Source organism: Anguilla anguilla, chromosome 17, assembly GCF_013347855.1.
Source record: "Anguilla anguilla isolate fAngAng1 chromosome 17, fAngAng1.pri, whole genome shotgun sequence".
NCBI classification, from domain to species: domain Eukaryota; kingdom Metazoa; phylum Chordata; class Actinopteri; order Anguilliformes; family Anguillidae; genus Anguilla; species Anguilla anguilla.
In genome coordinates this window covers 20,238,705-20,258,911 of record NC_049217.1, presented here as the reverse complement: position 1 = coordinate 20,258,911, position 20,207 = coordinate 20,238,705, and the positions used below count along the sequence as shown (strand labels likewise).

The 20,207-nt window shown below is 41.5% G+C and overlaps 2 protein-coding genes across 4 annotated transcripts in view; both read left to right on the top strand.

The window, feature by feature from the left end:
• LOC118217331 (nuclear body protein SP140-like protein) overlaps positions 1-20,207 on the top strand; it is a 38,018-nt gene that overhangs the window by 12,233 nt on the left and 5,578 nt on the right. Inside the window, exon 8 of one of the 2 annotated variants that reach the window (XM_035399246.1) lies at positions 20,028-20,084. The exons of the other annotated variant lie outside the window; for it this stretch is intronic. Coding sequence (XP_035255137.1) covers positions 20,028-20,084 — 57 coding nt within the window. The remainder of the gene's footprint in view (positions 1-20,027; positions 20,085-20,207) is intronic. 2 annotated transcript variants of the gene reach the window in all.
• On the top strand, positions 311-19,463 carry LOC118217332 (nuclear body protein SP140-like protein). Of its 2 annotated transcripts, none has more exons than XM_035399249.1 (5): positions 311-347; positions 7,524-7,699; positions 17,269-17,362; positions 18,175-18,267; positions 18,551-19,463. In XM_035399249.1, the coding sequence occupies exons 2-5, from the start codon at positions 7,691-7,693 to the stop codon at positions 18,718-18,720; spliced, it is 366 nt and encodes a 121-aa protein (XP_035255140.1). In that variant the 5' UTR covers positions 311-347; positions 7,524-7,690; the 3' UTR covers positions 18,721-19,463. The 2 variants fall into 2 exon arrangements, with proteins under 2 accessions (XP_035255140.1, XP_035255139.1); XM_035399248.1 differs by lacking the exon at positions 311-347 and adding an exon at positions 6,902-7,187.

Here is a 20,207-nt window from a genome sequence, read left to right as displayed (position 1 = left end):
CAAGCCCGGCGACCCGCCGGGCCTAAGTTGACCACCCGCCGGTCCTAAGCATCGGGGAATTAAGAAAAAAAAAAAATTTAAATGTATTTTTAATATATAAAAATATGTTTTTTAAACTACAGTTACAGTGGGGCGGCTCGGTTGGAAAGCTCCCCAGCGACATCTGTTGGTTTAAACGTGAACGCACTATAGGAAAACAGCAGGTCTGAGATCAGTGTTCTTTACTCTCAATGTGCGTAGTGACGTTCAACACTTGACGCTTCCAACTATCACAAGCTAACGTTACCTAGCAATCCACCATTTCTTATTTAGAAGGCTAATTGCTGCGTTATCACTTCATCTCGTCAGTAAGTACATTCTTTTAATATTAACTTAAGCAGTGTGTAGGTAACGTTAAACTAATAGCATTAGTGTAATATTCGATACACTGTAACATTACATGACTTATTAATCGACATCGAAATAACGACTTCACTTGTTCATTATGTTCATTAATAACGTTAGCTTGATGACATTGATGTGCACGACAACGTGGTCATTTAGCTAACTTAGCTAGCTAGCCAAACAGTCAGTAACATAGATATTTTGTTGTTGTTGAAATGTGCCCAGCATTCCAAGGCTGTACGTTGTTGTAAGATTCAGTAGTCAATCAAGATAGGCTGTGTTGTGCATATCCCGCTCTTACAGCTCGTTTCCAGCCCAAACCACTGCAAAGAGAGCAAACTTTTTTTGTCAGTGACTTTTCCTTCTGACATCTACGACGGCAATTGCGACCACGACATTTATTTTGCCTTTTTGTATAGCTATTTCCATGGATAAAATTGCATTTATTATTATTATTTATTGGTTAAAAACATTTACTTCATATCCAGTTCGACAGCCAACTACTTGCACGTTTCATGACGTGTAGCCATTTAGTAATACGTTCGCATTTCCGGCTAGAAAATAACCCGTTAATCCAGAGAAATTGCTGAGTTGTCTTAGAATCTTTATCGCAACAGAATCAAGCCTAGCAGCCCGGATCAAATTTGTGACAGCTGCCGTCCAAAACCAGAGACAATATGGGCAAAGCTACTGTGACGTCACCCATTGACTCTCCGTGGGTCTCTAAAACATGTTTTGAAGCTCAGTGGTGGGCGCGGCCATGTTGTCGATTTGGAGCCAAAACCATAGAGTTATGCGGTCTTGAGGTTTTTACAATGTGATTGACAGTCCGGTGCGGAAAAGCCCATCAACCTTGAACGAACGATTGCAGAACGAACTTGAGGCTAGCTGACTGTCTGCCGTTATGTTTTGAAATATATTATCAAATGTTTACGGAGTTTAATTTCCATCCGTGACTGTACTGTGTCATGTAATCACGTTATATGTATTGCATTAATAATACAATTATTTTCAGTTATCTTCAATTTATGTTTATCAGCAAAACAAATACGCTTAGCTAGCATATCAGCTTGCCAGTGAGCTAGGTAGGCTATCCGTGGTTAGCTCACGCATTAGCAATATGAACCACAGGGGAAGAACATCGACTACACTGATGGTCAATCAATCAGAGATGTGTAGGCTTCTGGTGATTTGACTAGGCTCATTTTCGTGTAACTGTCTGGTAGACCTGCTGTTAACCGAGCAAGTTATCGTCGTAAGTTTTCGCCACAGTCAGTTAATGAGCCAGTAACTGTTACTAGCTACTCCATCGTCGTTTGTGGTGTTCACTTGCTGGGTGACGCTAGCTGACCGATCGTTCGCAAGTCACTTTCTACCGAATAAAAATTAACACTGTCAGCGGTGATTAACAAATATACCAAGTATATTAATAACTGCTCTGCAGGCATGTAAATATGACAACGCACTTTGTACAGCAAGTTTTCCACCTGGTGCATGAAGACAAAAATAATGTACATTGAATTTCTAATTATTATTAGGCTATTTTTTTTTTCTTTCTTGTAGCCTCATCAAAACCGATTGAGAAAAGCCAGTATGCGCAAGGAGCCCCCAGGACCGATTCTGAGAACCACTGTCTTAAATGCTCTTGTCGGTCTCTTATGCTAAAAACATGTTCCTTTCTAAATGCCAGTCTTACAAAGATGGTTAATTTCGTTAAATTCTGTGTGTGTGATTTCATCGTGTGTTGTATGTTATCCAGCAAATAAGTCTTAAGACTCTCAATTCGCTTCGTGAAACTGAAAATTTTGCGGTGTTTATCCCAAAATCGGGATTATAGTAGCTTTGTCACATGCGTGAAGCATGGCCCAGGTAGACATTTACGGAATGTACACGACTTACAAGCAGTCAAACACGTTTGACAGATTGAATATTTGCAGTTTAGGGTTAGCTAGCTAGTCAAATGGCTTGGTAGTTGAAGTTGCGAACTGTTTTAGCACAGGCTACTGGACTACCAAATATAGCAAGCTGATTACGCTTTCTGCCAACTAATTATTTGGTTCAGTAGGCTAAAGGAAATAGTAAAAATGACTCGGCTACCGAAAAACCTAAGAGGAGGATTATTTTATGGTCGTCTAGTGCAGCTGTAAATAGCATACGCCATAATGAAATCACCACGAAATGGGATGCCTGCATTTTCTGACTTCGCACAGGTGGACCGTGGTCGGAGCCGCAATGTCAAGGCCAAGAGGCGCCACCTCACACCCCAGTGACCATAGACTGTAGCCCCTACTGTAGCCTAGTCCTCTGCAGTAATCAGGAAGTGACGCAAACTACCTCATTGGTCCACAACAAATATTATAACAGTGCCCAAATGACACAATAAATCATGAAATCGACCCATGGACAGTCATAAGACGAATAAAATACACATATTGTGACTATTTGTTCTCATGAGAAAAAATTACTGACTTTGTATTTTGACCGCATTTGTACCGTAGACTTACATGGAAACCGGATATGAAAACACCTATACTGGAGCCAACCGTAGTGGTGCTAGTGAGCAACCTGGAACAACAAGACCAGGAAATGAGCTTCAAAAACGAATGCTGAAAGAGCCGCCTCCATTCATTTTGAATGAGGGGTGGCGGCCAGCCCCCGCAAGGCATTTTGGGATTGCCGGCGGCGCGGCGGGAGCCGCAGTGGAGACAGAGACTGTAAAAAATATGGACACAGCTACTGTGACGTCACCCATTGACTCTCCGTGGGTCTCTAAAACACGTTTTGAAGCTCAATGGCGGGCGCGGCCATTTTCTCGATTTGGAGCCAAAACCATAGAGTTAAGCGGTCTTGTGATTTTTACAATTTGATTGACAGTCCGGTGCGGAAAAGCCCCTCAACCTGAACGAGGCTAGCTGACTGTCTGCCGTTATGTTTTAAAATATATTATCAGATGTTTACGGGGTTTAATTTCCATCCGTGACTGTACTGTGTCATGTAATCACGTTATGTATGACATTAAAAATACAATTAGGCTATGTTCAGTTATCTTCAATTTATGTTTCTCAGCAAAACGAATATGCTTAGCTAGCATATCAGCTTGCCAGTGAGCTAGGTAGGCTGTCCGTGGTTAGCTCACGCGTTAGCAATATGAACCACAGGGGAAGAACATTGACTACACTGATGGTCAATCAATCGGAGATGTGTAGGCTACTGGTGATTTGACTAGGCAAATTTTCGTATAACTGTCTGGTAGATCTGCTGTTAACCGACCAAGTTATCGTCGTAGGTTTTCGCCAGTCAGATAATGAGCCTGCTACTACTAGCTACTCCATCGCCGTTTGTGGTGTTCACTTGCTGGGTGACGCTAGCTGACCGATCGTTCGCAAATCACTTTCTACCGAACGAAAATTAACACTCAGCGGTGATTAACAAATCTACCAAGTATTTTAATAACTGATCTGCAGGCGTGTAAATATGACAACGCACTTTGTACGGCAAGTTTTCCACCTGGTGCATGAAGACAAAAATAATGTAGCCTACGTTGAATTTCTAATTATTATTAGGCTATTATTTTTTTCTTGTAAATCATCAAAACCAATGGAGAAAAGCCAATATACGCAAGGAGCCCCCAGAACCGATTCTGAGAACCACTGTCTTAAATGCCTAGCTTGTCGGTCTCTTAAATGCTAAAAACATGTTCCTTTATAAATGCCAAGATGGTTAATTTCGTTAAATTCTGTGTGTGTGATTTCATCGTGTGTTGTATATTCAGCAAATGAACCTTGAAACTCTTAATTCGCTTCGTGAAACTGAAAAAGTGTTCATCCCAAAATCGGGATTATAGTAGCTTTGTCACATGCGTGAAGCATGGCCCAGGTAGACATTTACGGAATGTACACGACTGACAAGCCGCCAAACACGTTTGACAGATTGAATGTTTGCCGGTTAAGGTTAGCTAGCTAGTCAAATGGCTTGGTAGCCGAAGTTGCGAACTGTTTTAGCACAGGCTACTACTGGACTACCAAATATAGCAAGCTGATTACGCTTTCTGCCAAGTAATTATTTGGTTAAGTAGGCTAAAGGAAATAGTAAAAATGACTCGGATACCGAAAAACTTAAGAGGAGGATTATTTTATGGTCGTCTAGAGCAGCTGTAAATAGCACACGCCATAATGAAATCACCACGAAATGGGATGCCTGCATTTTCAGACTTAGCACAGGCGGACCGTAGCCGGAGCCGCAATGGCAAGGCCAAGAAGCGCCACCGCCCACCCCAGTGACCATAGACTGTAGCCCCTACTGTAGCTGAGTCCTCCGCAGTAATCCGGAAGTGACGCAAGCTGTACCTCATTGGTCCAGAACAAATATTGGCACTGTGCCCAAATGACGCAATAAATCATGAAATCGACCCATGGACAGTCATAAGACCAAAAAAATACACCTATTATGACTATTTGTTCTTTTGAGAAAAAATTATTGACTTTGTATTTTGATCGCATTTGTACCGTAGACTTACATGGAAACCGGATATGAAAACACCTATACTGGAGCCATCCGTAGTGGCGCTAGTGAGCAACCAGGAACTACAACACCAGGAAATGAGCTTCAAAAACGAAGTCTGGTTTTGGCCGCTTGCAATGAATATGAAACACGATATTAAACCCGGTCAACATTTAACGAACACAACTGTCTGTCAAAAATAGGTGACACGCCCACAAACAGCCGACTGTGGGGACGCAGCGCGGCGACAAGCGGCCGTTGCCGCGTATAGTGTGGTTTCAGCATGAGAGAGGCTGTCTGCGTCGTGCCTCCCCCAAGGCGTTACGATTCCAATGAATAGGAAAAGTTGGAACCGGTTCTCGTTTCCCGTAAATGTGCCCAGCATCCCAAGGCTTGTTGTAACATGCAGTATTACATTACATTACATTACAGGCATTTAGCAGACGCTCTTATCCGACGTACAACAAGTGCATTAGTTCAAGGTGCAGAGGTGCAAAAGAAACACACTAGAGTGAATCAGGACTTGAATACAAGTTTTTTGTAGAGTGCAAAAACTTTGATATTATTTATTTTAATTTAATTTATTTTGTTGTTGTTGAAAACACAGCATTCCAAGACTGTGTATTGTTGTCAGATTCTTTGTAAGACTATGCTGTAAATAGTTGTTGATTTTTTTTAATGTGTGTTGAATAAATGACTTATAACAACATTCAGATTACATAGTCATATTTTTAAATCTCCAGTCAGCTTTTAGCACTGACTTAACGTAGGGCCCTATGGAATCTGTGTTATAGCTTTTTTAAATTCTCAATTCCGCGATTCCGTCCGTGATTCTGTTATCACATAAACTATGGGGCCCTACCTTAATCCTACCATCAGTCTGTCGCTGGCCCGCGCCGGGCCCCCGTCAAAAGATACCGGGCCTAACAACTTTTCTGGGGGAAACCCTGTTACGTGTTAACACCCATCTCATAAAAAACACGTTTTCAACGTACAAAAATTCCAAGTTACTCACACATACAAGACCAGTCCAGGCCTGCCATTAAAAGTATTGATATCAAAATGACGCCAAGTTACGGTACTACAAACAATATAGGCTATCTTGCCTCACCGAAATTAAATAAGATGTATTCCAAAGCAACGCTACCCAATATTTGCTCAATTCGTTCAAGTCTCTTGGCCCTGTGTGTATAAGCATGCACTAACTACATGGACAGGCCAAACATATGTGTGGATGGCTCTCTCACAGTCAAGATTGATTGAATAGGCATGTATATGTCCAATTTGTATTGGTATGTATGTATTTCGCTGCCCAGCCTTTCTGTTGCGTGAATGATAGTATGTTTCTTGGTATAAGTGTGTGTTCGTAAATGTGAATGTAACATGCTGAAGCACAGTAAGCACAGAAGAGCTCCCGTTGAATCCATATGGCTTTGCAATATTGTAGCCGGTTAATAACTGAACGTGCAGACGGTACGTCATAATGCAGTGTATACGTTCAGTGAACGGCAGGTAGATATGGTGCAAAAGCAATAATTGAGAAGTGGTAGACAATTATTAGTGAGGGTAAAAGCAGGTTAAAGAAACATGTCCCAAGCTGGGCTTGAACCTAAGACCCCATGTTCCCAAGACTGTAACCTTACCCACTAGGTCACAGGCAGATTAACTGTTTAAACTGGAAATGTTTCAGAATAAAAAGGTATGGTTATTTTGCGTGTGTATGCGAGTTTTTTATTGGGTCGTGAGGGTGAGGATTTGGCTGATGTCGGTAAAATGTCCAATGGGGAGACATGTTGTTAGTGGGATAGGCGGCAGGAAAAATAAGAATGAGAAGAAGAAGAAGAAAGAGAAGAAGGAGAAAATGCAAAATCCCCTTAGTTTGGGGCTTTATTGTGTGGACATGTGAAGTTGTTTATGAAATCGGTCTGTTGAAATGGGGTCAGAATGTACAGAATTTAATGTTTTAAGGGCTGAGTGTCTTTGGCTGTTGTGGTTATTTCTGTGGGGAACCCTGAAAAGTGACAAACTCTAGGTGCTGTATAGGTATGGGGCATGCCCCCGCCAAGGCGTAACTTGGCAGGGGCATTTTAACCCACAATTTTAATGTCCTGTTAACACAACATCAACCTCTCGTTATTTGCTCAAATGGCCTATCATAAATACAGCATGTCTTCCGGGACGGTCTGCTATTGGTGGCGGGAGGAGCGTCTGGTTTTACGGGTTTTACACAGCGAAACTCTAAACTCGATAGCAGATCTTTCATGGTACTTGTTGGTTCCGGGCACATTCGGCCAGACATAGAAGTAAGGTTATTTTTCTGGACTTTTTTCCCTCTTTTTTGCTTGGGTGGACTGCGCAGAATAATGGCATGTTAGAGAACAACCAGAGGCTGAGTGTGACAGCCCTTAGATAATATTTAATCTAGCACATTTAATCATTGAGTCAACAGATTAAATTCAGAATACGCAAATTGCGTAGTAACTAGGAAATTAGTTACATTAGAACTGATTATCTTGTCAGTAGGCACCTACATTGTGGTTAAAACGTAAAAAGCTCTATTATAAGCTCTTATAAAGCGTTCTGTTTATTTTTCGTAGATCGTTAAGTATTCGATCAATGTTGTATACTAAATATTCCAGGTGAGCGAAATTGGACGGATGGTAAACGGATGGTCTGGCCGTGGACCCGCTGGATGAACTCCGCAAGAGCTGTTGCGGTTTTTCCAATGTAAGAAGACGGAGAATGCATTGAGCAACCTCATACATTTCTCAACCAGCTGCGAGACCACGACCTCGTTCCAGAGGACATGTATAAGGTTAGAGTCCGTCTGTAGAGCCCATTATATCGATCTTGCATACCTCTGTTTATACGATACGAATACGAAGTCAGCTGCCTTAGAAAGGCAGCATTTTCACTATTTTCCACAAATTTTCACGCTTGTCCTTCGTAGGCATGTCCCAAACCGAAGTCATTAAAATGCGTCCTAAGGTGGCTTATGTGGGTTAAATTTAAAGACAGCGTCTGATCACTGAACTCTGATATTTATTTTATAGTCACATCTAACGGTAAATGTTAATTATTTAATACACTGGAATAATATATTTAGTGTTTTTAAACTTTGGTCAATGAAACGGAACTAACCAGCTAACTTGCTTGTAATCACATTAGTCTACTTCCCAACAGAACTACGTTCCTAGCGTTAACTTGGTTTAGAACATAACGAACTGAAATCATGATAATCTGGTAAAAACAACACAAAAAAATTAGCGGAACTAGTGGCTCGTTATGTGGTTAGCGGAAACAAATTTAGTTTTATGTTCAGCTAAATAGAAAATCAGAACAATTATGACTACAACGACAGAATCCGTATTTACTTGCGTAGAGCCTGTCAGTTGGAAAGTTGAAGACATGGGCTGCGTTTCCCAGAGTCTTCTTAGCGCTACGTGCGTCGTAAGGTATCCCTTAAGATCTTCCTTTAGCTCTCGAGCTGTTTCCCACCGTCTCCTTAGCTAAGGTATACCTTAATTAAGGTATACCTTTAAAAGGGTGGTCTGAGGCACTCGTAAGCTGTCCCTTAGCGATGCGCTCCGCGGTTTCAGCCTTATTATGCCAACATTTTGATTTTCAAATCGACAGTTGTACTACAGTGCGCATCTAGTAGCACATCGGCATGCGAAAATTAGTTTAATATTTACTTTACGAAAAGTAATTATCCAATCAACGTGTCTGTGCATAGCACGTCGTGAGAATGTTGTCGTTTTACCTGTCTATCCCCATCATGATGGTAATTATATATAGGGCCTATCCATGATAATAATCCAATTTGTGAAAAGAAAAAAAAAAGTTTTTTTTTAATTTATACGTAGTGGCGCTAACTTAGGATATGGCTTTTCTGACTGCATTCCCTGTAGAAATTAGTTCGTTTGTGTGTGAGTCAATGATCACGCTGACTTGGAACAAACCGCCGGTTTATTAAGAATATAAAAACTGTGTGTGCAAAAACAACGTTGAGTGAGTCTACTTGCATGACCGAACTAGAACACGTTGATTGGCTAACCATAAACACACATACAGGTACAGTGGCTCATAATGGACAAACATAGCCAAATGATCTACATCCCCTTCCTTTAGCTCACACCTCCTATATAAAACAAAATAGCACTGGGTAAATATCAACATTACGGAACATTTTTCTTACCATGTTGTTTTACGATTTTCGGTAAACAACCCAATAATGATATTCTTGGTTAAATTTAAGATTATCCAACAGCAAATTAAGGTGGATGAACAAATCACTTTAACAGGTAGACCTATTCATAAGGCACCCGGTATATAATTCATCATGATCAATTTCCACAGACGCGCTTTTGCCTTTCATCTACGATCATTTTTGTATTGCAGAGAAAAGTTCGCGGGAATCAGTGCAGTGCAGTGATATGCTGCTACAGTTGCCTATATATTGTGTGACAGAAACAAATTAACATTAGACCGTTGTTTCAATAAAAACAAAATAATTCACCCATATGTAGCCTATATCCTTTTCCCTGGGCTTCCACGAAGTCCCAGACTATGGCTTATATGTCCCGATTGATGCTTTTTTTATTTTATCCTTTGTAGCCTATATGTACGAATTTATTGAAACTATCACAACTTCTCGTCTTAACTGACTCTTAAAGAGATTAGCAGATGATCTCTAGTAGGCATAGCTTCCTCTTCTGCAATATTAGATTGATGTAAAATGATTATGACAACAGTTGTTATATTAAAACGTTATTCACAAGCCTTTACAAGTGAGACAATCGATTCGCTTGGCATCGATTGATAAACTTTTCAGCACCTCAGTGAAGGCCAGCTCCAACTTACGATGTACCTTTAAGTTGTACCGTAAGAGTTGCCTTAAGGTATAGTCTGGGAAACACTCGTAAAAAAGCGGTTTCCCTTAAGAAGGTATACCTTAAGAACCTTCGTAAAACGTTAAGGTACATCGAAACTCGGAAACGCAGCCATGACCTGTAACTGCAAAGAGATTCGAATACCAAGAGGCGACACTCAGGTCATTTTTTCTTTAAAAAATAAAATAAAATAATCTGCCTTTTGAGGTTCTTTTACCGTTAAGATAATGCCTATAGAGGCAGCTGACTTCGTATTGAGACACAGCCATAGACTGTATGAAAACTAGTGTGTCTCAGTGTATGTGTGTGTGCATTAGTAATTTAGTGGTGTGTCGTTTGTGAACGATTCGTTGTTTTTGAACAATACTGGACCAGCTTGGACCAGCTCTCTGTAAATTGCGAATTTACCATTCGCTGAAGCTGCAGATAGCCCTACTGAACTATTTTCGTCACTGGGCTTCCTACTAGCAATTATCCAAAGACAGCGTTGATCCGCTTGAGCGGGAAGTGCTCTACGAGCCCCTCCCGTCTGTGTAATCTGAAGCAGTAGTCCCTAAACTGCAAAATTGAAGACGAATAACCTTGATTGTAAGGCGAGCTTTGCTTGTTAACTAGCTACCAATGTTTTCTTGCAACATTAAATTTGTGTTTTGATTTATTATTTTAATACATAACATATTAAATGTCCAAATTACCTCAAATAGTTTCAGGCTAACCATTTGCTTTCTAGCTATGTGAAATTGTTAAATTATTGTGGTTATGTTCAGTTTAATACTTTCAAAATCAAAACACGACTTGCAAGAAAACATTGGTAGGTAGCTAACAAGCAAAGCTAGCCTTACAATCAAGGTTATTTGATGTTTACAATCCTACTCAAGTTAGCTAGCAAGCAGTGAAAAAAAACAAGCATGTTCTAATGAAGAACGTTTCAGAATCAGCATCTAAATGTTATAATGCATTTATTACTTTCTGGCGGACATAATAATAATAATCCTAACAGATACAAAAGGGTTCCACCAGCTTCGCTGCTTGGACCCCTAATAACGAAACAATCAGAGACGATAATATAGCCCCGCGGTGTACTGAAGCAGGCTAATCAATTAATCACATCTCGGCGGACGCACATTCAACTTTAGTCTACACACAAGCCGACGTTAGATTAACACCAAAATATACATTTATAAACGTGACAAAATACCCCAAAACCCCTAAATTACGAGAGTCTTAATGTCCAGCAAGCAATAGAAATAGTTCAAATACGAATAAAGTTAATCAAGATTGCAATCAAAGTCAAAGTTTGTGATTAAGAAGGAACCAGAAGCCGCCGTTCAAAAAAGCAATCTCACCACTCCGATGAACGAGAAGAAAGCAATCCTTTTGCAACCACCCACATCTCCCGACCGAGAATAATCCATAAGGAAAGTTTATTCCAGCAGCTAAGAATCGTGACAGTTTGCAATTAGATGAGCCCGAACGCCGTGTTCACCTGCATGCGCACACTAATTTACCCTCATCCCTAGCACTTGGCCTGTGAGTATGTCCTATTCATGGCACGCAAAATAAGATGAAAACACATTATTATACTAATGAAAACACAAAGTTCAAATATCCCTATGATGCTAAGGACCTGCCTTAAATTAACCCCGTACTGATTTTTAAAATTAAATACACATACATGATATATATACTTTTTTTCATTTAAAAATAGAAGTGTCATTTTGACGCACTCTCGCGGTAAGCCGCCGATTAACTTCACCGCATCTCTAGTGTTAAATGGGCTATTGGTGTCCGGGACACCGTGAGCCTGGCGGCTGTATGAACCCGTGAGATGTAGAACGTAGGCTATTTGAAAGGTGAACAGACAGTTAATGACCCTAACGCAAATATTCATGTAGCCTAGGCTTTCATAGATTGAAAACAGCATTGAAATTATGTATAAGAAAACTGGCAATAGAAAAGCTGATCAAAAGCATCATCTTCCCTTAAAACGCTATTGGTCTCGAGTATTTAAATAAAGTGCACACTCCTGCACAAAAAAAAAGAAAAAAAAATGTGCCAATCCCAAAATGGCAAAATATTAAGCTTTTAATGGTCTTAACAAATTATTGGTCAGAAAATTAGCAAGAATTAAACAAATGCATTCCTGAGACCTCCTGTGCCACCATTTGCTCGTTTACCTTTGCTGCAGTGAACTGTTTGGGGGAAAAGCTAGAAACAGGGAAATTCACTTATACAGTAGACAAATTAACATAATGTCAAATAAAAGAGTCATGTTTTGTATTTGGTTGCATATCATTCGCATGCCATGACTTCCTGATGTCTGTGACCTATCAACATCATCAGAGTCTGGATATCTTATTTTCAGGTTGTCCTACAAGCGATACAAAAACTCTTTGCATTTGAATAGGTCTCTATGGGAATTGGGGGGTGGGACTAGGTTCAGCTGTAAATTATGCTGATACAGTATGGAATACATTTGTTGGCTAAATGGCTTTAAGTCATCAAGGGTCCAAGGTATCGAGTGAGCCTCAAACCACTGTGCTGCTACCAGATATGCAGTAGGTAGTACAAGCATTGTTTCTCCTGATTAATTTTCCTGTTGCACTCAATGGAAAAAATATTCAGGAGAAACAATGCTTGTAGTATCTACTGCAGATCTGGCAGCAGGCGTCGAGGGCTGAGGGCCGAGGGCTAAGGGCGTGTACACACTATCCGCCTTTTTCTGAGCAGCCTCTGTGTATTTTTGCATGTAAACATGTAAATGTGAAGTGACCACACGGCGGAAACAACCAAATGTAGGGTAGGGAAATAAAGGCAGCGTATGGCAAGGTCGACAAACGAAAAATAACAGCCTAAAAAAATAATGATAAGGAATTAAGAATAATATTAAAAACAAATAAGAACTTTCATAAAGAATGAGAATAATCAAAATAAAAACGTATATAAAAAATAAATAGGAATAAAATAACTAAACCCCTCTGGGGATAAACCAACTAATGTTGACTACATATCTGTGGCATTCAGTTTGGCAGTGAACCGGATTGGCCTCAGCTGAGCCGGCTGGTGGAGAGAGCACACACACCTGGGCTGCGTTAACTAATCAGCCCAGGTGCTTAAAGATGTGCCACTCTCCACAGTTCGGAGCCGAGACCAGGAGCTCACACCGAAAACATGCTTCTTTATTTGAGTTGCGTTTAATTTCTTTTAACAGGACAGAAAAATACTGACAGGCTCAAGAGAGAATATTCCACTGTACATTGCCTCACATTTTGTATTTAATTGTGCTTGTCACAGATGCATTTTAGTATCATAACATTGTAAACACAGAATAAAATTCTGAATCAATCAAATAACATTGTTGTGTAAAGCAACTTTATGTAAACTTTCAACATCACACTAAGGAAAAATATGTTCCAAGTGGACCCATCTTAATTCAATACTATTATTATTATTATTATTATTATTATTATTATTATTATTAATAATAATAAGTACTGAGTATTACTATAGCCTATATTATTTCAATAGTAGGTTGACGTTGTGAACGGAGCTTAACCCCTTAGCTCACAAATCTGGCCAATCCTTGCCCATTTAGGGGGTACCCTATTTAAAGCTTTATAACTCTAGATGTGAACACCACAGAGACTTGAAAAATGGCTTAAAGGAAGCAAGACATTTGTATAATTTACAGTACTAATGCAGATTAGTTTATATTCATAATTTTGGAAGAAATAAAGTGCCACAAATGCAATTGTCTGGACAAAAAAATCAGAAATTAATTTGCACTTTTTTAGTTTGCAATGAAATACTGAGAGATTGCATACATGCAGCAGGTTGAACTATACATGTGCTGGATCAGAAACTTCTTGACTACAAGTTCATAAAATGTAAGGGTGGATATGTAGAACTACTACTTTATGAAGCAAAAACTAAGCAGTGTACCCAGCGTCTCCACCTTGCGCTTCGTGATCATATACTTTGGCAGTGCGCCACCGTCAAGTCGCTGTCTAAAAGTGTGAATTGTTTTCGTCAAATGTGTCCGTGGTTTTAAAGAAGACAGGTCAGTAAGCACAGCTGAGCTCCGGTTGTATCCATATGGTCTGGCGATATTGTAGGAGGTTAACTGAACGTGTAGATGGTATGTCTTAATGCAGTCTTATATGTTTGCTGAACGGCGGGTAGATGTGGTTGTGGAAGATAACATCCGTTGAGTTCCAGGTTCTTTCTGAATAGTCGTGAATTCCGACTTTGTGAAATCAAGAGGAAGCCGTTCCAAAGTTCAACAGAATTTATTATGGATCCACAATAAACAGTCTGAGCGGAATTCTAGACATGGATCCCCCCTCTCTGCCGAAGCGCTGTAAACCCGTCCCCCCGAATTTCACAGTTTATACATTCAAGGATAAGGGCGTGTTCTTTTGCCGTTCTGACCGAAAGTGCATACGCAGATGGCTAGTTACTTTTGACATAGTTTAAGAGTCAGCTATAGTGTGTCATAAGGCCATTGTTTTAGAGACAACAACTGATAATCGTGCCGTGCTTACATAATAGTCTGTCATATGCACAACACTCTTGGGGCGCTCTGACACTCTCCACATTTCACAACGCTTGCTTTGCATAACAAAGAATCTCTTACACATTCCTTAGCACATACTATATTTGGATTTTTGATACCCGCAAGAGGTGTTGTGATGTGTCTTCAGGTGTCAGTAAGTTAGCACACAATTTGTATTTTATTTCGCCTCTTGACTAGCTGTTTTTGTCAGGTCTTATCTAACTGGCAAAAGAACATTACCCACCAGTGACGTATGCCCTTGAGTAATGAGAGATTCTCAGGCCAGGCCTGACACTTGATCAGAATAAAATGCCTGGCCTAAAAAATGCTATATAAAAGAATATATTAGATCAGTATATTCCCTCAACATGGTGAAAAAGCAAGAGTTGAGAAATAAAAGATAATTATTAGTGAGCAAATAAGCATGTACAAGAAATTTGGTTCAAGTGGGGCTTGAACCTATGACTCAACAATCCGTAGACTATGATATTATCACTGAGCCACAAATTGACTAGCTGTAGTGACTGGCAATTTTCTTGGGTAGAAAGATATGTCCATTTTGCGTGTGTATGCAACATTTTGATTGGCTGGTGTACGTAAAATGACCAATGGGGAGTTATATTCTTTGTGGGCTAGGATGCAGGAAAAAAAGGAGAAAATGCAAAATCCCCTTAGTTTAGGGCTTTATTGTGTGGACATGTGAAATTGTTAATTAATTCTTTCTTCGAGTGGTGATGGACAACAGACTGTCCCTCTCCCAGAACATCACGGCGGTGAGTCGAACGTGCAGGTTCTTCCTGTACAACATCCGGAGAATCCGCCCCTTCCTCACCACCTACGCAACCCAGCTCCTGGTTCAAGCGATGGTCCTGTCCCGCTTGGACTACTGCAACTCGCTACTGGCTGGTCTGCCAGCATCCGCCATCAGACCCCTGCAGCTCATCCAGAATGCTGCAGCGCGTCTGGTCTACAACCTCCCCAGACATTCCCATGTCACCCCCCTGCTCACTGACCTCCACTGGCTGCCTGTTATGGCTCGCATCAAATTTAAGTCCTTGGTGCTTGCATACCAGGCAGCTAAGGGGTCAGCACCAGGGTACATTCAGAGGATCATCAGACCCTACACACCAGCCAGACCTCTCCGTTCTGCCACCTCTGGACGCTTGGCACCTCCCCCTCTTCGCGTCTGCACTTCCCGCTCCCGTCTGCTGTCTGTCCTGGCCCCTCGCTGGTGGAATGACCTCCCCGTGATGGTCAGAACAGCAGAGAATCTCACCACTTTCAAACGCAGACTGAAGACTCATCTCTTCAGGCTGCACCTCTCCCCACCCCTCCCTAGCCTATAGTTCAGCTCATTGTACCTAGCTAGGATAATTTGATTATGTTAGTGTATCTGGTAGGATTGTTTTTGTATGATTAGGTGTGATTCCAGTGCTAGTTTGTACTTTGTACTTGGTAGGATTCTTGCTGCTGAACAAGCTTACTCTACAGGGTTGGAGTCCTGATCGATGTGGTCACTTCTGGCACTACGATCCTTACTTCACTCTAGTGTTTCTTTTGCGCCTCTACATCTTGAAACCTATGCACTTGTTGTACGTCGCTCTGGATAAGAGCGTCTGCTAAATGCCTGTAATGTAATGTAATGTAATGTAATATTTAAATGGGGTCAGAATGTACCAAAATTTATACTTTTAAGGGCTGAGAGTCTGTGGCTGTTGCGGTTATAACACTAAAAAGTGCCAAACTCTTGGTGTTGTATATGTATAGGGCATGCCACCCCACCAAGGCGTAACTTGGCAGGATGGCCATCCCAATTGTACAGTACCTTTCAGGTGTGTGTGTCTGTGTGCAGAAGCCCAATTTGATCAAGCTTTTCCGGCTCTGCATGTTCAAAGACCACATACTGCAACTGTACCCTGTCATGCGTCTGTTGAGGAACAGTCAGTTCCCTGTGTGGTAAGGCTCAGTGTCCACCAGCCCTCTCTGGGCACATCATTTACAGGATGATCAAATGAAGAAAATTTCGTATTTATTCTTTCTTCCTTTTGTGGTGTGGGGATGGCTGGTTTAAGCAGCCACACCTGCCCTGGGTCAAGGTAATTAGACCTGGCCAATTAGATAATTGGTTAAGAATTAGATAATTGGCCAGGCTAATTGGACCCAGGAACAGGAGTGGCTGCACCTGTGCGTAGTGAGGTAATCACTGCGCAACAGGTTAAATCTGCCATCCCCACCCACACTGGAGAGCTCTCTGTCATGACAGGGTTTTTACATCTGCTCATTTGGCTGTACCATCTTGCCAAACCCTTGCAAATAAATGTGGACTGCTTGAACATCATCTCCCTGTGTCTCTGTGCTGGAGGGCCCCAAGGAAAGCCACTTCGGTGGCCTGTGGCAGGCGTGTTTGCCACACCATTATTCCTAAAATAAGATTTAATCGGCAACATTATTTTATTTTACTTAGCCACTATAATATAATTGCCCACTGGTAAAATGTCGAGGCTATCTGCCTCCATGCTGTGTTGCGACTACCTCCCACAGACGGAAAATGACAGAGTGCCTACGTCGACTCTATGTTGCTGTGGGTTTTTGGGTCTTCTCACCAGAAATAAAAAAAGAACAAGGTTCTACAACTACCTTCTGCAACTGCTATTGTCTAGTCTTTTGTGTTAAATTCAAATGCAGTCTCACTAAACTGGCCTTTTCCTTAATTGTTGTTCGAGCTTCTGGGTGTCAGCACAATTGGACTAAACATTTGAACCATTCTAATATAAGTAGAATTTGTTAATATAATTGTGCATAATTTAAACTTGGTTTAAAGCAAGTTTGGTTAATTCAGTGCAATTTTCATTCAGAAGCACATATTTCGGAAGCCTTCGATTGATCTGTCAGTTTGACTAACCTGAAACTAATGTCCTTTTTTCATTTTTTAAATAGAATTCTGGATCTAAGAAGAGGAGCGAGAGTGTGGAGGAAGAAGAGGAAGTGGCAGGTCCCTCTACCCGGTCCACGCCTAGCAAAAGTAAAAAAGGTGCAGAAACTATCTTACAGTGAGTTGCTGGCACAGATTCAGTCACATTGCATTGCGCTTTGTCCTCAGGCCACAGATTAAATCAAAATCGCTTTGCACAGGGGGCCACTGGGTGGCTCATTCAGGTAAGGCACCACGCTGTGGTGTATGGATGAGCCTCATGGTCTCAGATCAAATCTAGGCCGTGGCAGTGCTGACTGTGGCTGGTGGCTCCGTAGGATGATGCCAGTTAGCGATTGTGTCGCCCGGGGTATGGGAGGGTTCAGTCCAATAGGGATCCACGTTCATTGCTATCGCCCCTGCTGGTTGTTCAGATGCCTGGGAAAGCTACATATGAAAGGTCATCCTTCAGCTCCGCTCTGTGAAAGCTTAGCTGCAGTCTGAGGTGTGAAGAGAAGCAGCTGGCAACACATGATTCAGAAAAGAATGTGGATGTCCGACTGGGCAATGGGGTTTGCCCCACGTTGCACAAAAAAATTTCCTTAATGTTGAGTCATTTGGCAGGATAAAACTTGAAAAGACTAGTTTATTTTTTTCTAATCTTTACCTCAAAATAATATTAATATGTGTAAAACAACCAAAATTCATTTCTGTGCTTTGTTCCAAGATTTCAAGAGTCAAGATTTGTAGTTTATTGTCCCTCTAATAATTCGACATACATGTTGAACGAAAGTTATTAGCTAAACGACGCATGAGAGAAAAGTCCCATGTTCAGCAGTGTGTACTCTAACCTGTGAGGGTAACATTCACAGCAGCAGCAGTCGTTTCTATACGCTGCTCGGCTCGTGTCTCATTGCTGCTGTGTGATTCAGGTTCTCCGATCAGTAAGGGCATGCACAAGAACGTGCTCCCTGTCACCTGTGGCAACAAGAATGGCAGGCTTCACCGAGACAAATTTGCCAAGGGTGAGCTGAGAGTGAGAGACATACGAGTTGTGCGTGTGTATGTGTGTCTGTATGTGTGTGCACGTGTGCGCTCACCTGTGTGCATGTGCGTTTGTGTGTGTGTGTGTGCACGTGTCTGCTCACCTGTGTCTGTGTGTTTGTTGTGTGCCTGTGTGTGTGTGCCTGTGTGCGCACACGTGTGCACTCACCTGTGTGTGTGCGTTTGTGTGTGCCTGTGTGTGTGTGTGTGTGTGTGTGTGGCCCGGTGTCCTGAAATGGATGCTCCATGGCGTGCCTGTCCCAGGAGAAAAGTGTATCTTGGCAGAGGGGCGCTGGTTTACCCCATCGACCTTTGAGAAATTTGGGGGAAAGAAGAGCAGCAAACGCTGGAAGATGAGCATTCGCTGCCAGGACACCCCCCTGCAGAAACTGATCGAGGTTAGAGAGAGTGAGGATGGGGGTGTGCACTGCTGAAAACACATTACACACCCTTTATAACTCATTTACACTGATATACACAGCACAGTATACACCCTGTAAAACTGCTTTACACTGAAATATACAGCACAATATACAACCTGTAAAACTGCTTTACACTGAAATATACAGCACAATATACACCCTGTAAAACTGCTTTACACTGAAATATACAGCACAATATACACCCTGTAAAACTGCTTTACACTGAAATATACAGCACAATATACACCCTGTAAAACTGCTTTACACTGATGTATACAGCACAATATACACCATGTAAAACTGCTTTACACTGATATGTACAGCACAATATACACCGTGTAAAACTGCCTTACACTGATACATACTGCACAATATACACCGTGTAAAACTGCTTTACACTCATATATACAGCACAACATACACCCTGTAAAACTGCTTTACACTGAAATATACAGGACAACATACGCCCTGTAAAACTGCTTTACACTGATATATACTGCACAATATACACCCTGTAAAACTGCTTTACACTCATATATACAGCATAATATACACCCTGTAAAACCGATTTACACTGATGTTCTCCACTGCTATTTGTTGTTCTGGATAAGAGCATCTGCCAATATAATATCATAACATCAGTAATATAATATATTTGAGTATTTTAGTGTATACTGATTTTTCACATGGAATGTGACATTCTCATTCTCTGGCTTTTTCTCAGATTTTATGGTTGAAGATTTTGTCATTAGCAATGTTGTGTTTGATGCAATATGGAGTGAGGATCTGTTCTTCAAAACACTAGAGACTGTATAAACCTGCCTGTCTGACTCTCTTCTCTGTAGAAGGGTCGTATTCCCACAACGGAGTTTGTCCAGTCAGAGAAAACAGGTAACAGTTTCCCTTGACCTCTAGTACTCAGATAATATGCTTTCCAGCAGTATCACAGCGGTGGAGACCCTTCATGGACTGTGTAGGACCTCCAGGTAAATTGAGTAACTGCGTTGTGTTGAGTGCATCAGTATGCTGTACTCAGGCATGCAAGTATCACTTCTGTTTATGCAGTTTCTTAGCTTTGGCTGTAGCCTCCTGACCTCTTCATCAATTGACTGACTGTCTTATGTAGTTTCCCTACGTCCACTGCTTTGATAAGTAGCCTGCTGTATGGATGGATAAGAGAGTTTGCTAAATGCTATCCTGCTGTAACTCACCACAGCGCCCCCTATTGTTGGGACCCTGCTCCCGCCTCTTACACAGACACAGAAGCTGTCCTACAGTCATGTGAAAACAGCAACGTGCATACTGCCTGTTCCCCACAGGGCAGCAGCTCAGGATCTCCTTCAGACAGTGAGAGGCCTGCACAGAGCCGTGGGAAGGTAATTCAGTGGCCTGGATTCAGTCATCCTCTTCCCCAGGTTATCCCCAGATGTTCAGACGCTGTGGTCGCGAGCTCAGTTTGGCGAGTTCTGCCGCGTGTATCGAACATCCATTATGCCGTG

Excerpts from the sequence above, each read along its gene's own strand:
- LOC118217332 (XM_035399249.1), top strand. Across the intron at positions 17,363-18,174 it reads GCCTAGCAAAAGTAAAAAAG|GTTCTCCGATCAGTAAGGGC; the intron begins GTGCAGAAACTA and ends TGTGTGATTCAG. Across the intron at positions 18,268-18,550 it reads CCGAGACAAATTTGCCAAGG|GAGAAAAGTGTATCTTGGCA; the intron begins GTGAGCTGAGAG and ends TGCCTGTCCCAG.